Source organism: Aptenodytes forsteri, unplaced genomic scaffold (genome assembly GCF_000699145.1).
Source record: "Aptenodytes forsteri isolate BGI_AS27 unplaced genomic scaffold, ASM69914v1 Scaffold117, whole genome shotgun sequence".
Classification (NCBI taxonomy): Eukaryota; Metazoa; Chordata; class Aves; order Sphenisciformes; family Spheniscidae; genus Aptenodytes; species Aptenodytes forsteri.
The window spans coordinates 403,921-421,725 of record NW_008795555.1 but is presented as its reverse complement, the minus strand read 5'-3'; the positions used below and the strand labels follow the sequence as shown (position 1 = coordinate 421,725).

Below are 17,805 nucleotides of genomic sequence, written 5' to 3'. Positions count from 1 at the left end.
GATCACCTGCCTCAAGAGCGTCCTGCTCACCTACACCTTCGTCTTCTGGGTGAGCGCCGGGCCGCGGCCGCCCCGCCCCGCCCTACCAGCGCGACATGTCGCGGCGTCGCCGCCCTGTCGCGACAGTCGCGAGCCACGGCGGCTTTCCCCTCTCCCCAGGTGTCGGGCATCGTGCTGCTGGCCGTGGGCGTCTGGGGCAGGGTGAGCCTAGCCGTCTACTTCTCCCTGCTGGACGAGAAGGCCACCAACGTCCCCTTCGTCCTGGTGGGCGCCGGCACCGTCGTCGTCCTCCTGGGCACCTTCGGCTGCTTCGCCACCTGCCGCGGCAGCACCTGGATGCTCAAGCTGGTGGGTGGCCCTGGACAGGGCGGGACGGGGTCCTGTCCCCTCCTGACCCATCCCGACCTGTCGTGACCCATCCCGGCACGTCCCATCCTTCCCCATCCCATCCCGTCCCATCCTACACCATTCCGTCCCATCCTACCCCATCCCGTCCCATCCCGTCCCATCCATCCATCCATCCCATCCCATCCCATCCCATCCCATCCCATCCCATCCCATCCCATCCCATCCCATCCCATCCCATCCCATCCCATCCCATCCCATCCTCCCCCATCTCATCCCATCCTACGCCATCCCATCCACCCTGTCCCATCCCACCCTTTCTGCCTGCAGTACGCCATGCTCCTGTCCCTCATCTTCCTCATCGTCCTGGTGGCCGCCGTCGTGGGGTTCGTCTTCAGGCACGAGGTGAGTCTGGGCGGCTGCTGCTGTCTCCCGATGTTGCGGAGCAAGTTTGATGCTGGTTTTAACCCAAGTGCAGTTGCAGATGTCGCTGGAGGGACAGAGGTGCTGCTGGGAGCAGTGCCTCCATCCTCCATCCTACACCATTCCGTCCCACCCTACCCCATCCCGTCGTTCCATCCATCCCGGCACGTCCCATTCCCATCCCATCCCATCCCATCCTCCCCCATCTCATCCCATCCTACGCCATCCCATCCACCCTGTCCCATCCCACCCTTTCTGCCTGCAGTACGCCATGCTCCTGTCCCTCATCTTCCTCATCGTCCTGGTGGCCGCCGTCGTGGGGTTCGTCTTCAGGCACGAGGTGAGTCTGGGCGGCTGCTGCTGTCTCCCGATGTTGCGGAGCAAGTTTGATGCTGGTTTTAACCCAAGTGCAGTTGCAGATGTCGCTGGAGGGACAGAGGTGCTGCTGGGAGCAGTGCCTTGTTTAGCTAAAATGGGGTTAAAACAGCTCGAAGAGCAGCTTGGTTCCTGTAAGGACCCATAAGGCCCCCATAAGGACGAGGCTGGGTGCAGGGTCCGCCTGGCACGGCACGCTGCCCCCTCTGCCTGAACAGGCGAAGTAGCCCTGGACTTTAATTTCTGGCTTTGTTCTATCTTCTGCAATACTTTCTGTAATTAAAGCTCCTCCGAGGGTTCCTGCGCCTGCTTGGGGGGGAGTTGGCACCACACAGGTCCTTGTTATTACACACAGCATCCCTGCTGCCACAGCACATCCCAGCCTGCCCTTTAATACGGCATTTAATTGCCTGGGTGGCCAGGGCAGTGTCTGCTGGCCATGGCTGGAGTCATTCCTGCCATCGCCAAGAGGTGACTAATGTGGGGCCACGGGTTCTGAAGCGCGGGAGGGGACGGCACCGCCGCAGAGACTTCTCTATTGCAGATTAAGACAAACTTTGAGAGTAACCTCAACCTGGCCTTGAGGGACTACAACGTGACCGCAGATCGGCACAGCGAAGCCGTCGACACCATCCAGAGAACTGTGAGTGCCCCAGGCTGGCGTCTGGATGGCGGCGGGTGGGTACGCTCGACTCGCTCCGGGGTGTCCTGCGGGACCCCCTGCAGTATCGGCATCCTCGTCGCGGTACTGGGGGTCCTTTTGCACCACGGGCTTTTGAGTTTGGGAGGAGATGCTGGGTGAGATGGGGACAGTTCCTAGAGAGGCAAGGGCAGGGGAGCCTTGGGAGTGGTTGTAGGACTGGGGGGTCGGTACCCCGGTGTGACTGTTCTCCCCAAATGTGCTTCCTTCTCCAGCTGCACTGCTGCGGGGTGCAGAACTACTCGGATTGGGAGAGGACCGAGTACTTCACCCAGAGGGGCATCCCCCGGAGCTGCTGCAAGAGCCAGGACGACTGCTCAGAGGAGGATCTGAAAGACCTGAGCAAAGCCAAGCTGAAAGTGTTTGTGGATGTAAGTTAAGCTCAGAAAAATCTCCCTGCCAGTCCTGGAGGTGGGGAGGGTAGAGCTGGGTGGGTGGAGAAGGGCTTGGCCTTCCCTGGGAGGCTCGAAAGGAGAACTACGCTCTCGATGCAGTGGCTCGGGGACTCCCCTGAGTTGGAGGTAGGGGAAAGGTATGGAGGAACGAGCCCTCTGTCATGTCTGAGGTCCCACCCGACTCCTTCATCGGAGGTCAGGGACCAGGCGGACCCAAGTGTTTGTGCTCAGGGCTGTGTGTTTGGGAGAACAGGTGAATAAGGAGGTAATTTCCCAGCAAAGTTAGTTTTGGCAGCGCTGATGTCTCTCGATGGCTGTCTCTCAATGGCTGTGGAAAGCCCTGACCCGGTGGTGAGTGTGGGTGACCTCATGTGGCAGGGACGGCTGGGTGATGCAAGGGACGTTCCTCTGATGAGTCACCTTGCTCAACCCAACGCTCTCTCGCTCTCGTTGGGAACAGCCCAAGGGCAGCACTCCCCTTGATAACGTGGCTGGGCTGGGAGGCTGGTTGGCGCAGCGCTGATAGGGAAATGACTTTGCCGAGGTCAGGCGGGAGGGTGGCAGCCAGATCCCTCAGCTGCCCGCGCGGGAGCATCTTCCCCTGGAGCTGCCAGTGCTCTGGGGAGGTGCCAGTTTGTGTTCCTGGGGGGCAAAAAGCACTGGAGCCACGTGCTCGCTTTCCCTCTTCTGCAGGGTTGTTTTTTCCTGGTAACGTCAACGATGGAGTCAAAAATGAGCGTTGTGGCTGGAATCTCCTTTGGCATCGCGTGCTTCCAGGTAACTCTCCCTTGCTGGCCGGCACAGGAGTGCAGAGTGAAGCTAGCGTGTCTCCGGACGTATTTAATTTCTGTGCAAAGTCTGGTGTGTGTACAAAAGGCACAGCCTGTTTCAGCCAGGGAGGAGCAGCTATTCTGCAGATTCCCCTTGGATTTAATCTCACCACTGTGCTGTCTCCAGTCTTTTAAACCCAGGGCTGTAGCACCAGCTCTGTTTCCGTGAGCCCAGGTTATTTGAGAAGAGCTCCTGTCTGAAACAACCAACTTTAAGAAAACCCAAATGGAGCCTGTGCTGTGCCGGGAGAACTCCCTGCATTTGCTGTTTAAATCACAGGATCAAATCGCGCCCTTCCTTTTCCTACCCACCGACCTTCCTTTTTATCAGGGAGGCGTTTTGGCATCACTTCTGCGTGGCTGGGTCCCTGTGAGCGCCCATGGGACACGGCTTGTGCTGGCGGCTCACACCCCGCAGGCCACCTCACCCTGCGATTGCTTCCTCTCCCTCCCTCTCCCCAACCTCTCCTTTACCTTATCCTGTAGGACGCTTCCTGCAGGAGCAGCAGCAGCAGCAGCAGCAGCAGCAGCAGCAGCAGCAGCAGCAGCAGCAGCAGCAGCCTCACCTCACCCTGCGATTGCTTCCTTCCCTCTCCCCTCCCTCCCTCTCCCCAACCTCTCCTTTACCTTATCCTGTAGGACGCTTCCTGCAGGAGCAGCAGCAGCAGCAGCAGCAGCAGCAGCAGCGTGCTTGCTGGCCCTGCTCCGGCAGGCTTTATCCCGGCAGGAAATGAGAGGCCCCTGCCCCCAGCTCCACCACGCTGGGTGTTGAGCACGCTGACGCCGCGGTGGGGTTTCCCGAGGTGCTGAGGGTTTTCTGATGCACCGCAGCGGGAGCTGCAGGATGCGTGGCCGGCCCTTCTTTAGCTGGTTTGTGGAAGCTTGCTGGGCTCTCGGTGCTGAGCTGCTGCAGAGCGAGCTCGGCTGGCCTTGACTTTGGAGGGGCTTGAATTCACGCTCCCCTTGATCCAGCAGGCAGAGGCCGTGGCATGAGCTTCAAGGTGCTGCCCCCCGGGACCACCAGCTGACCGTGCCAGCACAGGGAGAAGGAACCCCGCCAAGATACTTCTTCTGTAACGAGCGTGTCACCATGCGTTTCCCGTAACGGATGCACTAAACTGGGGGAGAGGCGCGAGCCAACAGCCCCTGGCTGCAGCTTGTGCTACCAAGTGCTTTTGGTTGCGGCCGGGAGAGCCCGAGAGCCGGAGCCGCTCTGCTGTGCCCAGCTGCTCGCCCCAATCTCCTCCTCAGTTGGGCTGTGCTTGCCGTGGGGTCACTGAGACGTGACCAGCACACAAACGGTGAGCTGCACACTCCCAGCTGCGAAATTATCTCGGCTGATGCCAGGCTTGGGAATTGTAACCGGTTCCTGGCTTTTATCGCTCTTTGAGCAAGCCTTGCTGTGTCGTGCGGCCGGCAGAGACCCATCATGCAAATGTGCCTCTAACTTCACTGGTGTAGGTCAGACTCCTGCAGGATCTGGCCCTAAATGTCTGCGCAGGGACTGGGAGGCCACGTTGTGATAACAGTAGCGTGTCCTTCAGATGCTGATGCAAAAACAGCAACCTTGCTTCCCCGCTGTCCTTGCAACAGGGGGAGGTGGCTGCTGTTCTCTAGTGGCTGTGTAATTGGCTATGACGCTCCCGATATCTGTGTAATCTCCGAAATTACCATAAAACAGTAGATGCTTCATGAAGCAAAATGTAACAGGACAGGATGCAGAGCATCTCTTGCAAGGAGCTTGTTTGGCTGATGCCCGCCAGGATCCTCTGCTTCAGCCTCGCTGTTACTCCGAAGCAGGGCACAGCAGCCTGTGTTGTGGTTTGTAAACCCTACTGTTCATCTCTGTATTTTATGAAACTGATGCTCTGGAGCAATTTGTCAGGCTTTTCCCCTAAAAAAGCGCATCCTGGTTTTGGCTACCTCTGATGTGTGGGGTTTTTTTCTCTTTTTCAGTTGGTTGGCATCATTCTTGCCTGCTGCCTGTCCCAGTACATCACGAACAATCAGTACGAGATGGTGTAGCTGGCCCCCAGCATGCTGTGGCTGTGGCCGGGTATGTCTGTCAGCGATGTGAGCTTGGTGGGCTGCCTCTGCGTCCCTGGCTGCTGCCTGGTTGCCCCTGGGGACCTTCAGCACGGTGGCGGGTACCACTTTTGGGGGCATGTGGGGATAGAGGGCAACTGCAAGACCATGTCTGCTACATCATTTTAAGCTGTGTATAAATCCAGCCTTGTCTGTTAACGCTTTGTCTTGTGCATTGCAGGGTATGCTCTCTGCGGCCAGGGAGGATGCCACCACCTCCAGTTTTCCTCTGGACGCCGCTTTGTGAAATCTCGCTTTAAACTGACTGATCTTCTTCTCAATTAGCTCATAGAAACGAGTGCAGCAGCTGTCCTGGTGCGCTCAGGGACTTGTCCTAACACTACTCTGCTGTGCCACCGCGTGGGATAATTAGTGTAGCTGCGGTGGTTACAGCAAGCGCGCTCCCCCGGGCGCCGCAGCCCCTGGCTCTCTCCTCGGCGGCGCGCTCGAGTGCTGTGCCGAACCGACTGTGCTGGCGGCCTCGCGGGACTCCCAGTCCTTGTCTTCGGTGCCTCTTGTCGGGAAAGCAATGCTTCCCCTCATCTCCAGCAGCCCCTCGATGTCCCCTCGCTCTCTGGACACGGTTGCTCTCGAGATGGGGCTGTTGCCCTGTTAAAACATGGCCCTGCCTGTCTGAAGCCCTTGGCTCAGCAAGGTCTCAGCTTGTTGCCAAGCTCTCTCTCATCCCTGCCCTGGGTTTTATATACTTTTTTATAGTTGTACTTTTTTAAGTACAGGCTGTAGTGATTCTTTGTAAGCTGTAGCGAGGTTTGGTGATGTAGCTCCTGGTGCCTTTACCTTGGTAGGTGTCCTTGCACCGAGTCAGCTGTGACTTGATTGTCAGTATTATATGCTGCTTTAACTCATTTTGTGTATTGAGTAGAACTCTTTTGTCCTGAGACACAATAAATATTATGATATTTTACTCTATGAAACCGCCTTAGCTTTTCTTTCCATCTCCTGGAAATTCCTCTGCTCGAGTCGCTGCAAAGAGCAGCAAACCCCCCCGGGAGGTAATCCGCTCACCCTGGGCCAGGCCGTAACCTCTGGACCATTGCAGCTCTCGTTTCTCTAATGCTCGCTGGTGCACTTGCGCTTACAAATAACTTCTGTAATTGAATTTTCTTCATAACAGCGGTTGTGTAACAGCGCTGAAGCAGAAGGCCTGGAGCATCCCAGCCCAGGAGCCGGGCGGATGAGTTCAGCCCCATGCAAACGCGTGCATCCTCTGCCGGCCAGCCGCTCGCTCGGAGCAAAGGGCAGGGCAGCGTTGCTGCAGCTGCCTGCGTCCCCAGCCTCTCCCCGGGGCAAGAAACGTGGATTTAACCTTTTGTGTTCGTCTGGTACTGCTCATCTTTGGGCTGTTTCGTCAGCAAGCCTTTGCCTTACTGAGCCTGATGCCGCAGGGGTGTGGTGAAGCTCCCCTCCTGCCGAGCTTGGGGGATTTTTGGGTCTCAAGCACCGAACTCGCAAGGGCTGTGGCTTGGAGCAGCCGGATGGCTGCCGGGGCTGCCTGTCCTGCTCCTGGGGAGGAGGCAGGCATAAAAGGAACGGTTAAGCCGCGGGCAGGAGTGGTGGCCCTTTGTCAGCGTCAGCCCTCTGGCAAAGGCTGCTCTGGTGCTGGGTGAGCTGCCCCAGCCAAACCGCCCCGTGGTGCAGCAAATGACCCAGTACGGGGCAGCCTCACTGCTGACGGAGGAACCCGAAGGGGGAACACCTGAAATCCTTATGTTGCATTTAACCCGGGTGAGTAAATCAGACTGTTGTCAGCGCCTGGCTGGCCGAAAGCCTCCTGGGTCGGGACGGTGAGGCAGAGTGCGTCAGAGCACGGAAACCAGGTCGGAGAGATCGGCCGATGGCAATTAATGGGTGGATGGAGGCAGGGCAGGAACACGTGAGAAGCAGGGCCAGGTTTGGATAAAACCATCCTCATCAGAAAGCCTGTGCAGAGGGAAGCGACCCTGCACTGATCTGTGCTCTGCCTCTGCGGGCAGCTTCCTTGCTGGGGTGGATGGCGGAGGCGATGCCGGGCGGGGATGGTGCCGGCAGAGGGTAGCACGGGGATCCCGGACGTTTCCGAGCAGCTGCAGGAAAACCAGCACTGACTGTCTGTACCGACCTGGGGAGCGCGGAGGCTTGTCCAGCCTGCTCGTCCCCACGACCAGCGACAGGCACTGCGGCCATCAGAGGGTGCAGATCTTATCTAGTTAAATAGTGCTTATGTAGACACCTCGCTTTCATTTGGAGAGACATCAGTGACGTCCTGGAGGTACAGGCATGTGCTGGGGCAGATGCCAGGCAGACTTGGGACACTGCTGTCCCGGCAAAGGCATTGGATGCACCTTGGTGACCTGGCTGTACCCACCGAGCCAGGACACGAGCACCGCTGCCCGGCCCCGGGGCTCCGGTTTCCTGCAGCAGCTGTGGCCGGGTGGGTTTCACATGTCCCTGCCGTGTTCAGACGTCCCCTCTCAGGGGGATAAATGTCTCGGGGGACTTGTCAGAAATGCCTGGTGCCCCCAAGGCTGGCTGGTGTCCCTTGAGACGCCATGCAGGGAACTCTGCTGCACCAAGCTCCAGGCGGCTCCCAGCATTTTAACCATGTTGTCAGCACAGCCATGAACAGGGATGGATGGAACTGCCCTTAAAACGTGCTCACGTCCCCACAGGAGCCGCAGGGATGTGGGGAGGGCCTGGCAGCCCTGGGGACACCACGGCCAGCACCTGGCACAGTGGTGGTGAGCAGAGCCCGACCCCCTGCTCCTGCCTCTGTACGCATGGCTGAGCAGGCTCGTCCAGCCAGGTGTTTTCCTGGAAAGCACCAGCCGTGGCAGCGCATGCTCCCTCGGTGACACCGAGAGTGTTTCGCCCAGCGATGCCCATGGGATGTCAAAACTCCTCGGCAGCAGCCAGCTCCCTGGGATGAAAGCTGGAACCTGGGCTCTGGCATGAGCACCGAGGCCATGAGCAGAGGAAAGCTGCGTGGAGGGTGCATGGGGATTTTGGCCGTTAGCCCTCAGCACTGCTGCAGGCAGTGTCCTGCTCAGGGCAGCTGCAGTGTCAAGGACTTTTTTCTGCCACCTACAGCTTGGGTTTTGCCTGTTTGTTGGTCACAGAGCTGGGGACAGCTGATGGCACTTGGGCTCCTCCATGCTGCAGCTCCCTCCGGCTTTGGCTGCCTGGTTCCCCGGGGGCTCCCTGTGCCTGCTCCTGCCTCCGCCTTGCCTGTACACTGCCATGCTGCACATCACTCCCGAGGGGACTGGTGCCACCCCTGAGCTGTCACTAGTAACTACTGAACACATCAGAGTACACCAGAGCAGAGGGTTGGGACGTGCTGAACAACTACCAGTGCCATCAGGGAGCAAATTAGGGACCTCCGCATGTTCCCAGCGAGGCAAGCAGTGGCAGTCCCAGTACCTGAGTTATGGATGCTTGTGACAAGGCAGCTGAGCAATTAGATCACTTCTCAGACCCATTAAGCATCACAGACTGAGACTAAACGACTTTCCATTTTCTTTGCAATCGCTCATACAAGACGTTTATTGTTTGCCTCTTGCTGCTCAGCGTGGCGACGACGCACTCGAGCACGGCCTCCCCCAGCCCCACGGGAGCAGCGCAGGATGGGGGGGGGGACAGGCAGCGTGCACTCGGTGAGGGTGCCGCGGCCGGCGGGCTCACACGCTTGCCAGCAATCAAGCAGGTAACAACCTGCACGTCGGCTATGTCAGGATGCATCCGGATGGGTGGCGACGCAGCAGGCGGGCATGGGGCAGCACCCAAGCGCTGGGTGCTGCGTGGCGGGTGCTACACCCTGCCCAGCATCCGTGCGATCCACCAGTTGCAGGGCATGATGATCCGGCAGATGACCCTCCCGCCCTGGTAGCAGTAGGGGTAGGGGTAGTAGCCCAGGAGGGGCTCGCAGACCCGCCGGCAGTAGCGGTTGGCGCGGCGGCACTGGGCACAGCAGTAGCCTCGCTCATCCCACAAGGGGTGGAACTCCAGCCCATTCTCCGACTGCCAGGAAGAGCCAGCGTCAGCGCAGCGAGGGGTATGTGTGGCCGGGGCACCCCGGGAACATGACTGGGGCACCCCAGAAGCATGGACAGGACACCCCAGGACCACAGCCAGGACACCCCGGGACCATGGCCAGGGCACTCCAGGGTGTGATTCCCCGCACTCACGTAGTCGTTGACAGGCAGGTCCTCCTCGGTGAGCTGCCGTACCCGGCGCTTGGGCCCCGGCTGCGCATCCTTCTCCACCTCGTATTCGCTCCCCCCATCCAACCAGCTCTGGTTGTCCACGAGCAGCTCACGGTCTTCTTCTTCTGCCCCTTCAAGGTCAGCCAGCTCAGGAGCTATGGGAAGAGCCCAAACGTTGCTGTCAACAACCAGGGAGCAGTGGGACAAATGCAGCAGCAGGCATTAATATCTCTACCAAAATTTCGTGCCATGGTACAAGAAGAGGAGGAAATGGCTCCAACCTGAGCAGCCCCACCAGCAAACCAGCTGCACTCTGTTGCCTCCTGCTCTTACCAAGCCTGGGCAAAGGGCTGTAGGAGGTAATCTGGCAGAAGGAGAGGGTAGAGAAGATATGGCCCACCCCCTCCCCATGCTCACACGTGGCGGGTGCCCGTGGGTGGTGTTGGCATCCCCTGCATGAGGCTGCAGGTGCAGGGAAGCATGTCTTCGTGGTGGGCTGTGCTGCTGTGGGGGCGGATTTGTAGAGCCCCAGCGAAGCAACATGATTTGGGGCAGATTTGTAGAGCCCCAGCTACAGCAGCTGTTGGTGGCTTAGGTAAGATCCACAGTGACATTAATTTTCTTTGCAGCAGGGTTTAACAGCAGGGACTGAAGAAGCAGAAAGGGGACAGCAGCCAAGGACAGCAGCCTCCCTCTGCATCGGGGATCTCTGATGCCCACCTGCTCCCGGGACCGTCGATGGCTGTGAGCTGACTAGTACCCGTGGGGGATGAGATGCGCCTCTGTGGCTGCAGAGTGGAGGGAGTTTTCTCAGTAGGGGTTTTTAAACTATCTCATTTGGATAGAAGTGGGTTAGAGAGAGCGGGTAATTACATTGGCAGATCTCAGAGGCCGCAACCTCTGTGAGGGCTGTGTAGCGAGCAGCTGGAGGTGGCAACCCCATTGTGTGATTTAGATGCAGATGTCTGCTCATGCTCTGAGGTTCATGCAGTGATGAGAATTTAGGTCTCCCAGTTTCCAGCAGCGCCAGCTTCTTTGTAGGTACAAAGGGTTTTGGGTTTTTTTGCCTTTTTATGAGGAGGGTGGGCACTCTGCAAAGCGCAGGGCGGTGGGGAGCCGGCAGAGACGAGCGCTTTGCAGAGAGAAACTTCAGCCCCTGCTATTACATTGGCCGTGTTCTCTTGTGGTTGTGGCCAACACTGTGTTCGTGTCTGAGATGTGCAATGAGGCTGTGGAAATGGGTTCCCACCATGTTGCACCGGGGTAAATGGCAGAGGGGACGCGGGTGGGTGGCAGGGCTGCTCCCAGCAAGGGGGCTCACGAGCACTTCAGGGAGGAGATGGCTCCTTGTACCTGCTATTGGCGTGGGGTGGATCCAGTAGATGGTCACATTTCTGCAGATGTCAAAAATTTTGGAGCTCTTCAGGAACTCCTTGTTCTGAATGGGCTTTTCCCCAGGCACCCAGACCACGGACTGCTCAAAGTAGGTGGTCGTGATTTCTTCTCCCTGGAAGAAAAGCGACATTTCACCCCGGCGTGGTGAGACACCCTCTCGCCACCGCTGCCTGCTTCTCCTCCCTTTGGCTTACCTCGAGGCACCTCTCTCCTCCGAGTGAGGAACTGGACTTTGCCTTAGCCCCAGGATCAGGGTGCTCACCAGATGCACATGCAACACCCCACTGGTCCTCATGGAGGGAGACCCATCATGAGCCTTGTCTTTCCTGCCCACTCTCAGCCAACACCACCCCGCTCTCTCCTCCCTCTGTTCATCATGCTTCAAGAGCCTTCTCCTGTGCAGTCCCCACCATCTGGAAGAGCCTTCTGGAGCACCCCAGCTCATTTAAAACCCGAGATTAAAACATCTCCTCTCTGCTTTGCTCTTACTACTTAATTTCTCTCTCCTTCTGCTACTGATTTTGTGATCGAACACTTTAATTTATTCCTCACAGAAATTCTTTGCACGGCCGTATTCTGTAATTTATACTGCATGTCTCTGCTATTGCATTAGTCCATGGTGTGTTTTGGCAGGCGCTTAGGGAGGGAGATATATAAAGATTATTGGATGGGTCTGTGCTGAGCTATCTGCCAAGGCAATGTTGCGTATGTTGGTGGTGGTAGCCCATAGAGCAAGTTGGCAAATGGCATTTTTCTCTCCAGAAGGCGTCTGGAGCTGTATTTTTCTTTTATAGAGTTTTTCCTTATGGCTTTGGGAAGTCTTAGGAAAGAGCTGACGCAACCTGACCCAGTCTGAGTCATTGTCAAGAGTCTCTGGTGAAAGTTGTGGGGTTGGGGAGGTGCTGCCTGAAGGACCTGGCAGGGCGCAGGCTCTGGGAAGAGATGGCTAGGTCTTAATTCTACATTTATCTCATCGGGTTTTACATTTCAGCTCTCTACCTGGGCAATGTTCTGCTAAAGACTGGGAAATCATATGCCTTTTATGATGGTAGCTGAAAAGATCTATTAGCTTCTTACGGCATAATCAAGGAATCGGTGTCTGGGAATTTGGGTCATGATTCAGGGAAACGTTTCTGCCCACGCCTCGTTTCAAACATGTGTCCTGCTGCTGTTTTGTCTGCAACGGCTTCCTTGGAGGGGATTCAATCTGCTAACACCCTTCGTCTTGCAAACAGGGAGGCGGGAGGGCAGTGCTGCAGGGCTGTGCCACCGCCGGGGGCTCAGGGATGGGCATGGGGACAGGGGACAACTGCCTTCAAGGGACTGAGCCATCACCCCAGGTTATGCTGTCAGAGAGGGGTTAAAATATGGAGTCAAACACTTTTTTTCCACGCAGCATGTAAAGTGTGCGACTCCTTGCAGCAGGATGTGGTGGGCAAAAGTTAAATGGGTGTAAGAAGCAATCAGGCACATCGATGGGAGGAAGGTCCATGCAGGACAGCGAGGTGGCCCCAGCCCGGTGCTTCCCACCTCCCAGGGCTGTATGCCAAGTGCTTTCTCAAATCGCATTTCTTAAACGTGGCTGCTCTTTTAAATTCATTACTTCTGCCTCATTCTGCTTGAGAACATGAGGCTCAATTCTTGGGGAAAAAAATTTGATTGACTTTTTGGTGCCTGGTAATCCTGAGCTGCCTTGCGACCTTTTGACTACAACAGGATTATTGTTCTTGATCTCTGGTATTGTGCCGAGAGGTTTCTGTCTGTTGGCTGTCTAATCCCGTCTCTTTCCACTTCTTGTTTTTAGAGGCAATCCTCTGAAATAAGATTATTTTATGAAGCGATCACAACTCATTATTTCTTTATTGCAGAGTCCCCGGGAAGGCTGGAGCAGATGGGAGGGTGGTGGGGACAGCAGCCGCACTCCCAACGCCAGGGAGAGGAGTGGGTTTCACCGGGGGCAGAGGGGTGTCCTGTTTTATTCACCTACCTCAAGCTCGGGGATCTTGGCCTCTGTCGTCTCAGGTAGGACTTTAGTCTGAGTTTTGATGAAACATTTTTGAAGTCCCACAAAGAAGATGCCAGTTATTCCCTACAGCATGAAAACAAACACCAAAAAAGCAGTCAGGGCAAAGCAGGAGGATAAATAACCCCATCGCATGGAGGGTACAGCTGGATAAGGGTTTAGTTGTATTTTTCCTGTTGATGTTTTTGTGCAAACTCTGTTCAGCAGCGGTGCTAAGATGTACTAACAGGTTCTCCTAAGGGATATTGCATTTTATGGTTTGGGAGAATTGGGCTTTTTACAAATATTTTAAGGCAGATCGTAATAAAATTTTACTTTGCTCCCCTTCTCCTTATAACTATCATGAGCTCTAGTTATCATAAATAAAAATATGCAGAATAGCATCTGACCGTTATGGTTATATGAACATTCAGCCCCCAGTTCCTGCTAGGCTATTAGCTGAAAATTTTGCCATATGTCACTGCAGAGGGTATTTCCCTACAAATTTTAATTAGGTTTCAGAGAGAGCCTACAACATTGTCACGAGTTTTTAATGCTCTCCAGACAGACAAATGTACTGGGCTTGGATAGATTTATGATGATTGCGTTCCTTTGCAAGGGTAAATCCAATAACTAGGTCTTGCTTTTAAGATGTATTTTGCTGGAACTGAACCACGCCACTATTAAATACCGGTGGAAGCTTATGTAGATACACATCTCCTTTCCTTTGAGAGCATCCCTAGAGAGTCTGCATGTGGGCATTGTGCTCCCTGATCATCCTAGGTCTTGCTCCAGCACCCCCGCGGTGTCCTAGGGGATCCCGTCTGTCCTGCTGCAAGATGGCAGGCAGGCTCCCGGGGACAAATGCTGCCACACTCACGTTTTTGAAGTCATGGATCTCCAGGATTTCCTCGCTGCCGTTCCCGCTCCTGAAGGTCTCTGTCCTGGCCAGCGGGTCGATCTCCATCACAATCTTCTTCTTTTCACCGTGGCTGAAGAACGTGTGCTCCATGTCGTAAACCTGTGAGGGACAAAACCACATGGGGGTTGGCTGAGCCCCCCACCCAATTTCACATGCCAGCCGGTGGGCGAGGGGGCTGGTGCTGGGCACCTGACCCCTGGTGCTGGGTACCCTGCCACGGGGCTGGCTGCTACCGCGCGCCCCGGCTCTGAGACAGGATGATTGTATAGCACAAGGAGAGGCAGCTCGCAGGCACCAGGGCTGGGAAGAAGGGCAAGGTGGGGCCAGGCTGCGGGGGAACATGTGTGTTAAGCCTGGGAGAAGATGCTCATTCCACGCTTGCACCAGGAGCTTTGCCATGGCTCAGCCTTTGCGGTGTTTTCTGTGGCATGAGCCTGTTTACGTCCCAGGCTGGACTGAAGTCCTGAGCCCAAGGGACCTCGCTTTCCCCTGTCCCTGGCTCGCTTGCTCCATCTCTGTGTCCCCGTCTTTCTTGCTCCATCACTGCATCCCCAGCTCGCTTGCTCCATCACTGTGTCCCCAGCTTGCTTGCTCCATCTCTGCGCCTTCTGTTTTTCCTGGAAAAGGAGAGGTAAAAGCCTCTCTCTGCCTCAAGGAGATCAGGGATTGCCTGCGGATCAAAGACCTCCTCGAGGGCTGCTGAAGAGCTTTGGGGCGTAGCAGCCGGCTTCCCAGTGGCACTCATCCCTGCGGGGAGCCGGGGTGAGCAGCACCGGGGGGGAGCAGCCCTCTCCTCCTCACAGGTGCTCGCTGCACTCATCCAGCCCGGCAGCCCTCCAGTCTCTGCAGATGCCTGACCCTTAAAGGATGAGTAGTGGCAGATGCTATCTGAAGCGCAAAAATGATCCTGCTGGTGTGGCGAGAGTGAGCCTTGGGGAGTCTCGTTTCCTAAATCAAACGGTGTCATGTGGAAGCAAAGGGCTTGTGCAAAACCCCTCGAGTCCACAGGGCAGCGGCGGAGTGATGGAGGCACAGGAATGGAAAGCCCTGTTTGTCCCCTGGGATGGCCGCGGAACTGGGGAAGGATCACCGTGGCCCCGCAGCAATGTCCCGGCGAGGGGCAGGGGCTCTGCCTGCAGTCCCAACCTAAACCCCTTTTCACAGTCCCCTGGTCCTTGCACATCCCTCCCCATCAGGGGGTTCAAAGCCTCTTAGCAATGTTTTCAGCATCAGCATCCCTCATTTTGCAACCACTGGAGGAAGCCTAAGTGCAGAACCGGTCAGTCAGGCGGTAACTGCCGTGTACCTTTGCCCCTGCTTAAAAGTTAGAAGAGCGATGTGCGCCTTGGCAGCCATGAGCAGCTCCTGTTAGTCAGCAGGAGGCTTTTACAAAGATATATGTCTGTCAATGGATTTTATGGTATGGTAAAAATAGTCTGAAGCCTAAAATGGCTGGAAGGTCGCTGGTTTTGACTGACAAAATGCACACAGTGCTGTAAATCATTTCTAGGAGGGTAGGATCCCGGGTGGCACCTTACCTTCGAGTGCCTCTCCATTTACAAAGAATTACTCTTGCCAGCGCAGTGGCCAGCTAGCCCATTTGGGCTTCGCTGGATCCGTGCTGCTCAGAGAGCTGTGAGATGTTTTATAGGGCTAAAAATGACACTTGCTCACAAATCGTTGAAATATGTCCCCCTGTGAGGCCGTGACGAGCCCCTCGTTAGCTGACTCATTGCCTTCGCTCGCTGGCGGTGCCGGCCGGCACAGATGCTGCTGTGTAGAGGGCAGCACTGTGTCCAAGGCCACCCCTCAGAGGAACAAGGCTTCTTTAAAGATTTTTTCCATTCTCCAGTTGCATGAAGGAAGCTTGAAGGGCTTTTTGTTCTTTAAAGAGCTTAATTCCCCTTGGTTTATATTTTTGAGCATTAGGAACTTCCAGCCTCCCCCGTCCTGCTGTTCCCAGAGGACTCCTGGGCCAGCCAGAGAAGCCGCTGCCCCACGGCCGCAGAGGATGCGGTGATGCCGGGCGCCCGGAGCATCAGCGTGCAGTTCCACCACGGGAACGTCTTTGCCCTCCTGTGACCTCGCGCTTCGCTTGCCCGCCCGTCAGGCGTTGTGAAGGGCTTTCAGAAATACCGACGGACTCCATCCTCCATCAGGCCGTGGGAGCCGAGGACCGGTGCGCTGGATAACACTTCCAAGGCTGCGGCAATGGCTCTGCACTGCGGGCTCCGAGAAAACCTCCCCTCTGGGGGTTAACAGCACCTTCCCCGCGCCGCTGGCACGCACCCTGTTTTTCGAGGAACAGTAGAGACTTTATAACTGTCTTGGCAGGAGCCTGGAGGCACATATGGCTTTTATTGCTTTTTCTATTATTTTGGGGGCATTTATTTCTATTTGCTGATAAGAAGACAAAGTTTCCGGCGAGTGGGGTGCTTCCTCCACCCGGCGGGAGGGCAGCCCAGCCGGGCTGGCTCGGCTCTGGCGTGGGGCAGGGAGGAGAGAGGAGATGCCACCGTGGGAAAGAGGCCGCCTTGGCTGCGCATGGGAATTCTGGAGACGTTCTTGAGAGTCGGCAAAACCCGCCGGTGCCAGGGTGCAAAGCGGGGCCTCCTGGATGAGCGTGGAAACTCAAAGGGCAGGAGGGTGGGGAGCGATGGGGAGCACCGGGCAGGCTGTTGGCTTCAAGGTTAAGCGATTTTCTTGGGGTATGGGACAAAAAAAAAAGGGTTTTGGCAGAATTGCCAAGATGCTGGGCAGAGATACATGGGAGATGCGCAGCCCCGCTGCCGCCCCCGGCACGCTCGGCACTTACAGCAGCGTCCGTCTGGGGAGCTGGGAATAAACAAGCACAATCCAGTTAGCAGGAGCTCCTCCAAAAGCTAATCCGTCTCACCGTCCCCTCACATTGCAGACACATTAAAGTAAGAAATATAATCCATGACAATCAATCACTACTGCGTCCTGGCTTTCTCTCCTCTTTATGTGGTGGCATAATGACTTTTCCACCAGTTTCTGGCAAGATAATTGAAATGAAATGGAAAATATTTTCTTACTTGTCATAAAATTTGCTGCCGGTGAAATAAAAGTAACTTTAACTCTTCGTGGCGTAGCTCCCATCCCCTGTAATTGTCAGTTAGGGAAAGAATGTGGTGACAGAGAAAAAAAACCCAGCCCGTATAATGTAAAAGCTAGTTATGAATAATACAAAGATTTTTAAAAGTCCCATGAATACTTGTGGTCTAAGAAAATGCATTTTGTAAAGTTGCCTGGGTTTCGGGGTGTAGTTAAAAGTTTCAGTGAGTCGGGGGTGGGACAGCTCTGTCTGGTGTAGCGGCACTCAGAAACACTGGATCAGAGAGTTTTTACTTACTTTCCTGGGTGTTGGGTTCCAGAGATATTTGACACCAAAAAATATCAGAATAAGAGAAATGAGCAGCACACTGAAGAGCAGTCCGCAGATCTGGTATCTGGTGCAGGTCTTCTTTCGCGTCTTGGATGCTTCTGCCTAATTAATGACAAAACAGCGGTGGCCAGAGGTTGGCTGAGGATCCAAGGAGGGACGAGTACACATGCATATCAGGCATTTATCATGCTGACAAGCTGCACGGTGGCAAAGCAAGCCATGAACTTACGTCCAGAAAGCGGCAGTCCTCCGGGCTTTCCCGAGCCGTCCCTCCCATGGTCTCCTCCGTGTGCGAGGACGCGAGCCTGCTCCGAGGTGGAGTTACAGAGGCTCTGGGCTGCACATGCGGCGGGGAGGCCTGGGTCCCTGCCGCCCCCATGACGGCGGCAGCCAGCTTTCCCCCCCAGCCTGCCGGGCCCCGCGTGCTCCCGCAGCGCTTGCTCTTTGCAGGGTGCAACCAATTCCCATGCTTTTGGAGATGAGCCCGCACGAAGCTCTGCTGCACGGTGTCCATCGGCCCCGTTCAGGGTCCCAGTTTTTCGTTTCAACTCCGCTCCTGCCCTCCGCTTCTGCCCCTGCACCGATGGCTGGAGGTGCCCAGGCTGTGCAAGGGCTCATGGCCCCCGTGGAGTTCTGGGGACGCGGGCACTGGGGCTCTCGGAGGGCTGCCTGCCTGTGCTCACGCGTGCAGGGGGGCTTCTGCAGCGGGGGCAGCCCGGGAGCTG

General features: G+C 56.2%; 2 protein-coding genes across 3 annotated transcripts; one reads left to right on the top strand and one right to left on the bottom strand.

Annotated features, from left to right (window-relative positions):
- Positions 1–6: 6 nt before the first annotated feature.
- Positions 7–6,075, top strand: TSPAN6 (tetraspanin 6). Of its 2 annotated transcripts, XM_019472813.1 has the most exons (8): positions 7–49; positions 160–348; positions 676–750; positions 1,688–1,786; positions 2,059–2,214; positions 2,932–3,015; positions 5,025–5,124; positions 5,335–6,075. In XM_019472813.1, the coding sequence occupies exons 2-7, from the start codon at positions 337–339 to the stop codon at positions 5,091–5,093; spliced, it is 495 nt and encodes a 164-aa protein (XP_019328358.1). In that variant the 5' UTR covers positions 7–49; positions 160–336; the 3' UTR covers positions 5,094–5,124; positions 5,335–6,075. The 2 variants fall into 2 exon arrangements, with proteins under 2 accessions (XP_019328358.1, XP_019328359.1); XM_019472814.1 differs by lacking the exons at positions 7–49; positions 160–348; positions 676–750 and adding an exon at positions 1,036–1,108.
- A 2,766-nt stretch (positions 6,076–8,841) lies between these two features.
- Positions 8,842–17,367, bottom strand: TNMD (tenomodulin). Its single transcript, XM_009282123.2, has 7 exons — positions 17,310–17,367; positions 17,048–17,182; positions 13,633–13,773; positions 12,738–12,839; positions 10,709–10,862; positions 9,338–9,510; positions 8,842–9,170 (listed from the first exon to the last, which is right to left on the bottom strand). The coding sequence occupies exons 1-7, from the start codon at positions 17,355–17,357 to the stop codon at positions 8,961–8,963; spliced, it is 963 nt and encodes a 320-aa protein (XP_009280398.1). The 5' UTR covers positions 17,358–17,367; the 3' UTR covers positions 8,842–8,960.
- Positions 17,368–17,805: the final 438 nt, after the last annotated feature.

What these genes read in the sequence shown, in the direction of transcription:
- TNMD (XM_009282123.2), bottom strand. Translation starts at nt 17,357, where the DNA reads ATGGGAGGGACGGCTCGGGAAAGCCCGGAGGACTGCCGCTTTCTGGAC. An exon ending in CCACCCCACGCCAATAGCAG is followed by an intron (nt 9,511 to 10,708) that starts GTACAAGGAGCC and finishes CTCTTCCCATAG; the next exon opens with CTCCTGAGCTGGCTGACCTT. An exon ending in ACCTGCCTGTCAACGACTAC is followed by an intron (nt 9,171 to 9,337) that starts GTGAGTGCGGGG and finishes TCTTCCTGGCAG; the next exon opens with TCGGAGAATGGGCTGGAGTT.
- TSPAN6 (XM_019472813.1), top strand. An exon ending in TCGACACCATCCAGAGAACT is followed by an intron (nt 1,787 to 2,058) that starts GTGAGTGCCCCA and finishes TTCCTTCTCCAG; the next exon opens with CTGCACTGCTGCGGGGTGCA. An exon ending in TTGGCATCGCGTGCTTCCAG is followed by an intron (nt 3,016 to 5,024) that starts GTAACTCTCCCT and finishes TCTCTTTTTCAG; the next exon opens with TTGGTTGGCATCATTCTTGC.